The 8,763-nt window shown below is 29.5% G+C and overlaps 1 protein-coding gene across 1 annotated transcript; it reads right to left on the reverse strand.

Annotated features, from left to right (window-relative positions):
* Window positions 1-94: 94 nt before the first annotated feature.
* Window positions 95-8,334, reverse strand: Syx6 (Syntaxin 6). The gene is made up of 6 exons (XM_085206524.1): window positions 8,112-8,334; window positions 5,676-5,845; window positions 5,266-5,360; window positions 4,705-5,015; window positions 4,454-4,548; window positions 95-3,970 (listed from the first exon to the last, which is right to left on the reverse strand). The coding sequence occupies exons 1-6, from the start codon at window positions 8,144-8,146 to the stop codon at window positions 3,897-3,899; spliced, it is 780 nt and encodes a 259-aa protein (XP_085062650.1). The 5' UTR covers window positions 8,147-8,334; the 3' UTR covers window positions 95-3,896.
* Window positions 8,335-8,763: the final 429 nt, after the last annotated feature.

Here is an 8,763-nt window from a genome sequence, read left to right on the forward strand (position 1 = left end):
TGCTGCTGTGTCATTTAAAATAATTTATATTTTTAAAATTTACTTTAAGATCTTAAAATGTTTAAAGACCAAGCTAAAAATAAAACACAAAATCTTTTATTCACCATTTTCCCATTTATTTAATTTCCATTTATATTTTAAATGCACAAATAAACAGTAATTACATCGATCTATTGGTATACAGTTATACATAATAATTAATGTGGAATATTATGTGTACTACCCAGCATATATACATAATATCCAATCTACATAAGACTGTTAAATAGCACAAAATTCTCTAATAATTCAAAATGACTCCTTTACTTTTTGTTTATTTTTCTTTAAAATAGTTTAACGGGTTAGGTTAGTTTATAATAGGTGGACTATTGTAGATAAAACACAGTTTCGATTAATTGACATATTCAAATCTATACTTATAATAGAATCCTAAGAGGGTCGGTGTCTGTACTTGGAAGATATTTAAAAAAAAATGTTATTGGGAACCTTTATTAATGTAATAAAACCCAAAACAAAGATTTTTAAAATTTTTGTCTATTTGTCTGTGCGTTTGTTAGCTAATCTCAGAAACGGCTTAACAGGTTTAGATGTGGTTTTCACTATCGGATTCTGGCAAGCTTCCGAAAACATATAGGGTTTATTTTATTACAATAGGTTCATAAATAAAAAAGTTATGTCAATTTAAAGTATTAAGTTCGACAAATTTGCTAATTGCCGGAACAGTTATTTTATACAACTGTTTTACTGAATTCACTAAATCTTTAGTTTTCAATTTCTTTATTAATATTTCTATTTCAAGCGGGCGTAGCCCCGCACGAGCCGTCTAGTATTCAAATATATTTATAAAGAAGCTAGTCAATGTAATCATTTCCACGTAAGTTATTAAAGCGTCTAAATTAGATCGATATTACATATAATTGCTGGATGGATCGCTGTAATATATATAATATCTAAAATTATAATATCTAATATCTAAAATTATAACGATACAATTATACTGTTAACCAATGATACTATTTATAAAGTATTGTTGTAGCTCTATAATAGAATATGAAGTGACTAATTTCAAATTTTAAAAATGCCTTGAGCCGCGACTGTGCTAGGTTCGAATCCCACTCGAGGGATCGAAATATTGAATATTTTTATACCTTCGTTACGAAACTTCGTTAGAAACGAGGTAAAACGTAGCGTTGAGTGCCGCCACTCAACATCCGATTCAAATTAGGCGGACAGTGGGGTAGTGCCTTAGCACTAGGTTTCCTAATTTGGTAAGTAGGTAGTACGCGGGATAAAGCATGGAACTAAAAAATTCTGTATAAAAATTTTAACGAATCCGGAATAGATTCTGTACCTCTTAGACTCTATTACTATATAATAAAAAAACGTAGTCTAATTGGTTAAAGCGCTTGGATTTAAACCTAAGAGGTACTACTTATACAAATTCCGTTACGTACAATTTTTTTTACAGTTTTTTCGTGTTTATTTTTTTTATCCCAACGTAATGCAATATTCATTAATATTTTAGTGACACTATTAATAATGTTAACAATATATTTATATCTTATATAACATTTATATTTAACTTATAATTAAATATATATTTATATATCGTCGCGTCGGTTATAAATAAAATTGGCATAATTCAAAACATTAATTTTACAACATTCTTTTTTTAAAAAAAAAAAACTATTGATCGAAGTTCCTGCCTATATATCCCATTTTAACAATTTTATATCCATTTTGGATCTTAAAGTCTACGTTAACAAAGTTGCGGACGACGATTACTTATATTATTACAGAAATGATATTTCTTTAGTGATTTTCTGACTTTTTATTCAAGTTAAAGGCATTTAAAAAGAGAATTGTTATTTTTTTCTATGTAGTCATACGTCTAAAAATGAGCATATCCTCTGTAACGTCGACGTAATGCAAATAACAATATAACTACTAAATTGCGAACCGACACTTGCATCGTCTAGAGTAATTGTAGTGTATTTAATCTATATAAAACCATATTGATATTGATAAAGCCCGGCGTTAAGTTCCGCCACTACCCGTGCGTGGAAAATGGATTGTTCTTAGCATTCGGTTCCTTCTGTCTACTCTGCTATATGCGGGATACAGAAGGTAAAAAAATAATGTTAGTAGTACACTCGTTTGTGCAACCATAACCAACTTAAACTAACTTAATTTAAAAAATAAATAATTATGCCAATTTTCTATTTAACCGACGATATGTACTTTATTTTACAAATGCCGTTTTAAAGACAGTATCTGAAGTAGTGTTTAGGAACGCTACTAAGGAGGCTGAAAAGTATGAAAGAAATATATTTAAATTTAGTTTTAAATTTAAATTACAAAACTATTTACGGTTTCAAATTTGACACTTCAATATTTTTTTTAGATACAAAACTATTAAATCGATTTATATATTGATTTATTATCGATTATTGACATAAGAATTGTCGATTTAACTATTTCATTAATATTTTGGTGGTTTATTCAGTATTCACTATTTTAATTTTTCAATCGATAAAAAATCGTCGATAAAATCGATACTCCATATCGACGGCGAAGGGCCAATACCACATTTTTAAGTAATTATATATTTTTTTATTTATTTTTTTCATTTTAAATGCACGCCTACTACACTATTAAAATATATTTCAAATAAATTATTTTAATTTATCAAAAAGTAAAACGTTTTTTTTTTGGTTGTGTAAAATTCTGACTTTGTTAGGTAGTTGTTATTGGTACTTCGCCGTCGAAATGTGATAATATATTCAAAGAAATCGTTAAAAATAATTGACAACTTAAATATTTATACACTATAAAATACAAACCATACAAATATAACACCAAATATTTTAAAATTAAAGCTAAACGAAGGTTAAATTAAAGTCCCTTTTTTTAAAAATAAGTTTCTAGTAATATTTACAATATAATTGGGTTTTTTTACATTATATCCCCTTTCTCAAGAAAACATTTTTTTAATTGCAAAAGTGTACAAACAATACATTTTGTAAAAATACTCAATTAGGAGACATCAGAAAACATATTGATCTAGAAGTATTAATTGCGTAGTTTATTTATTCTATCCCTAAAAGTATTTATTACAATCATTAATAACTTTCAAATAGACTTGCTTTTGTCAGTCAGTGAGTGCCAAAGTACTCTCTGATGTCAGATTTTAAGTGTCGGAGTCTAGTACTCAGAGTAGATATTTTTGTAACCACACAAGCCACACATTATTTTATATTCTTATACTTGGTAGTTACATTTTTGATGCTCAATTACAAATTGTCAAGTTATTTTTATTATATTCCGTAAAAGGGACTTCGATATTATAAATCATTTTAATATAAGAAATTTAAAAAAAAAATCGTTATAAAACTACGCTAAATTGTTCGAATTATTTAAAATTAAAAAGAATGGTTTTTTAATTTTATTTTAACTGTCAACATTGAATATCGAAAACAAGAAAACAAGATGTCATTAAAAACATTATTTAATACATACAACGTTACTCTAAATAACACGAACTAAAACAAAAATTAATATTCTATACTAAAAGGTATTCCCTATACTATATATAATAAAATATTTTTTCGCTACATTTATATCTACATAGAATAAATTAAAATAATGGTAATAACCTGCTAGTACGAAAGAAGCCTAATAAAAACAAGTAATACATGAAAAATTGAATTAATAACTATAAAAGCAAAATATTTTAAAAAATCAATTATTATAATAGAAAAAAATATATAAAGCATCACAATCATAATACAAAGCGATAATATATTTTACTAAATCACATAAAATACAAAATACACAGATTCAAAATAAAATGTTCTAAGGGAATTATCTTTTTTTATTTGTACATATTTTGTTTATTAAATAATCAGCAGAATCAAAATGATAATGAGAAGGCCCAGAAGGATACCAATGACGACCCATTGTCGTCGATCTGAAAAAAAAATCAAATATATTTTTAATAAAAAAAAAACTAGTTATCTGTAAAGCCGGTTTACAGACAAAAATTTAACGTCGTAAGAGACCATTGATGAAAAATCTACCAACCTTTATGAATTGAATTGAATCATTATCCTTATATCTTTATCTATACTTATATTAAAATCGTAAGAGGGTCGGTGTCTGTACTTGGAAGAATTAAAAAAAAATGTTATTGGGAACCTTTATTAACCTAATAGAACCAAAAACAACGATTTTCAAAATTTTGTCTGTGCATTTGTTATCGCTAATCTCAGAATCGGCTTAACCGATTCAGATGCGGTTTTCACCATTGGATTCGTCAATGTCGCAATGGGAGCAGAATGTCTTAACGCTACGTTTCCAGGTTCCCTCTGCTTAACCTGGTAGTTTCGAATCCATTTAAACTGAATGTTTAACCTACAACCATCACAATTAATTAAAGTAAAAAAAATCTTACCGTTATTAATATGTAAAACTCTGGCAACCTTCTTCATGGTGGAGTCCAGTTTAGAGTCGGCATTCTCTAAGTCAGTGTTCAAATCGTCGAGCATACTAAATAATAAAAAAACAATATATTAATTATATGTACGTCGTGGCCCAGTGACACAAGGGTATGACTGTAAAACGTGATGGTTGCGGGTTCGGTTCGTGACACACAAATTTATGAAAATTGTGTTCATTTTACGCACACAAAAAAAAACAACTTACACAGCCTGCTCGTCCAACTCAATTCCGATCTGCTTAGACACTGTTTTCAGAGAACCAACGGAATTGCTAATCACATGCAGCTGTTCATCCTGATTCATCAACATTTTGTCTTGTATGGACATTATGTCGCTGTCGTATTCGAACCTGCTAGGACTGTCAGTCTGGTTCGCCAGTTTGGAGTACTTGGAGTATTTCGGTGTTGCCGTCCACGTGTTGCCGAAATGCATTGGACTCTCCTCGCCGAGGAGGGGCTCTCGGGCTGTACCGTCGTTGTCGCGATTCCTGTTTAGACTCATCTTGCTTTTCATTACCTGTAATTGTTTTTGCGGACAAAATATTAATATAAAAGAACAAAATTATCTTTAAACAAACAGTTTCTCACTGTATTACGCACTCAGGAGGGTAGGCAGAGGTAACCTAGTGTTAAGACACTCCATTCCCCACTATCCGAATTGGGTTGAATTCCCCGTCAGTCCTACCACCGGTGAGGACAGAGCCGGTATCATATCCACTGGCTATTGTTTGTTTATTATCTTCCCTCTACGGTGTATTATATCTCACCTTCACTTCTTGTTTTGTAGCTTCAATAAATGTCCGTCGGTCACTAATTTCACGATTGTCGATCTTGAACTTTGATGAATTCTTCTCAACAATGCGTAATTTGTATTGGTTAAGGAAATATCGTAAAAAAAGGCAATTTACTTGATATGACTGGTTTCGATTCCTATTTGGGAGTTGTACCGAGTTTTAACTACAAAGTATACCAATGAAAGTTTCTACTAAAATCTACTTCATAAAGATGTACCCCACATATCGATCTCGCATGTAACTAATGACAGTACGAAGCGCTATGATCATTTCCCTAACCCCCGAAACTATAATTAAAGTGAATGTCTAAAAATGTAAACATAGCACAGGCTATATTTGGTTATTTAAAAAAACAAAAACCAAATAATATTTAAAAAGGATATTTATAGTATCTTCCAAGTCTTCCAAGTCCCATTCAATACTGCGCAATGCATTCCTCAGTTCAGTAGATGTCCATTCAACTTCAGGACTATTTGGTACAATCGGCGTTTTAGAAATCTCTTGCCAACGCAAGTATAGGCCCCTTGTCTTGTTTAGGGCTCGAAACACCTCACTGTATAAAAAAAATATTGTTAATAATGTAATGTATTATTATTTAGTTTTAGTATACTAAAGTTATTTTTTCATGCAAGCAGTAAGAACTTAGTGTTACTTAACTGTTAACATACTATACAAACAGTACTCAAGTCTGACACCGATCTTGAGATGCTATTTCCGTTCATAAATTACACATCTATAAAGGAAAACGGCATCTCAAGCTCGATTGCAGACTTAAGAGCGGTTTATAAATACGGGCCTACATGTATGTATTTTTATTAATTTTAAAATATATGCAGATATTAAAAGCACATATTAGAATACAATACGCCATTAGACCAAAATCGCGTTTAAAAGTATTATGTAAATTTCAATTTAAAAACGACATACATATGTATATGTACAAAGTTTTGCATAGATTTGTTTATATGAGTTGAAAGCATTGCCGCTGCCTATTGTTGACTTAGGCGTGAATAGAAGACTCTTTTTATTGGAGGAAATGGATTGATTTTTTTTTTATTTATGCATTTCCAAAGCTGGAATTTGAATATAGGCTTTCTATACTATTGGTATTGACTAGATACATTTCATTTCAAAAATAGACTTTCATAGAAACTAAGCTAAAAAATATTATAATCTACTGAACTCGCTATGATTGACAAGTTATTGCCAGAGTGGCCATGGTGTGGTTATATTTTCTGAACACTTTGTGGACGCGAGGAAGATGATCAAAATAAGAAAAATTCTTTAAGTCAAGTGTACACATCACTTTATATTTCTAAAATATTGCTTTGAATTCATAACCATAAATTATTATTTTTTTAAATTTATTTTTCAACATATTACCTTCGATATATTAAATTATCAAATAAAAAATTTTATACCTAGAAAATATTTTTTATTTACAAATTTTAAGTAAAGTATGATAACTACTTACAAATTACAGTCTAAAGTAAATTAATGTTACATAAGTATTCGCAATGCTTTAAATAGCAACCAATGTTTTTATATTACCTCTTATATAGATAAACTAGCAGCTTTGCGAGCCTGAACTACACAATTATTTATTTACTTAATATAATTTAACTACCTATATTGAGGAGAATTTTTAACATGATTTTCTACACTGTTATATACTAAATAAATTATAATTTAAACTTATTGGAATTTTATTTGATTTCATTATTGACACTATCAAAAGTATCATTAAAAAAGAAAAATATTTGGTTGCATGCATTAAAAGTAAACCACAATCATGTCGCTATATTGCCAGACAATTTCCAGTGATAACCCCAAAAATGGTTGAGCTGTTCTGGAGATTAGCCCAGATAAATATATAAAAAAAGATATTAAAACAGAGAAAAATATTAAAATAGGTTATTTGTGTTTTAGTATTGTGTAAATAACAATATGCATTTGAAATAACACTGTTATTTTGAAAGACAGACAGACACATACTTCAATATATTTTATGAGTAATATGTACAGATAAAAAATAAATCTAGTTAAGTCTAGTCTAAAGAATATAAAAAAGATTATAAAAGACTACCAACTGTAAATACTCAAAATATGTATAAATGTTATAAAAACTGTGGCATTTAAATCTGTAAATATAGCATAGCAAAGGACATTAAATTGGATGGGAAATTTAAGTTTCTGGACTTGATTCTCGTCAATAAAATAAAGTATTTCCATCTCCTCTCTCTGGGAACAAGTCAATAAGCACAGTATTTTGTTTTGCCACTCAATACACAATATTTCAGAAATCAGGCAATGTGTAGGGATCAAAGTGTCTCACTAGGTTTCCCTGTTCCTATAGTACTATATGCATAATACAGAGTGAGGTTATAAAAGTTATAAAAAAGGCATTTAATTTCTAAATGTTAAATGTTGATTATTTGTATATAGATATGTGTATTGATCTTTCATATAATACAGTAAAGATTTCTTCAAGTACCTTCTATTAAATAACTATACAATATTTAGCATTAATTGTTAATTAAATGTTTAATAATCTAATAGTAAGATTTAGTAAACAAACAAAAAATCCTTATATACTTTACTTTAATTTACTCATATATGGTGTCATTGAATTTAAATGCAAGCAATCTAACCACACCTATTAAAACTAAACCCAAAATATGGTTCCATATAAACACAACGCAAATACTAATATGGGTGGTTACAAACAGCAATTATACAATATGTGACAAGTGCTTTGCTTACTTTAAAAATAAAAATACTTCGCCAAAGCTCAACAATACAAGACATAAGCCACTTACTCTTTGACGACGTAAAATGGATCTTCTAACGTCATGTCAAACAACAATTTATTAGCGCAAGCCGATTCATGTGATGGTGATTAAGGAACAATTATAATTAAGCAATGATTACATTTATTAGCACGGAACATACAGAAACTGGCTGCCTATCCCACAAAATATCGACAGCCTAATACGTACCGCGGTTACTTCGTTCGATGTATCTATTCGCCGTCCTTTACCCTCCTATACGAGGGAGGTGAGCTGCAGCTGCGTAATGGTTGTGTTTTCAATGCGCAATCGCCGAGACGGTCCTCGTCTACGAGGCGTAGATAGGGCGCGCAGCGAATTCACACCCTCTGACGATCATATTAAATGCTATGATATTATTTAAAATAAATCCTCTTTTCCATCCCGAATATGTACGTAAACATCACCTCAACCTCATACCAAACCACTACGGGGAAATGTCATGTTTGCTGACATTTAAATTTTTTGACATCTTAGTTCTTGTACGTTCAGATGTAAAATATTAATTAAGTGATAAAAAATACATTATTGTACTTTATAATTGCCTTATAAATAATTTTAAAGAATAATTCATTATATATTAAAAACAATAAATTTTTTTATCAAACAAAAAAGATGTCAGTAAGAATTCAATTGGATTTAT

This window comes from Heliconius melpomene, chromosome 21 (genome assembly GCF_056956725.1).
Source record: "Heliconius melpomene rosina isolate 202511_hmr_F chromosome 21, ASM5695672v1, whole genome shotgun sequence".
NCBI classification, from domain to species: Eukaryota; Metazoa; Arthropoda; class Insecta; order Lepidoptera; family Nymphalidae; genus Heliconius; species Heliconius melpomene.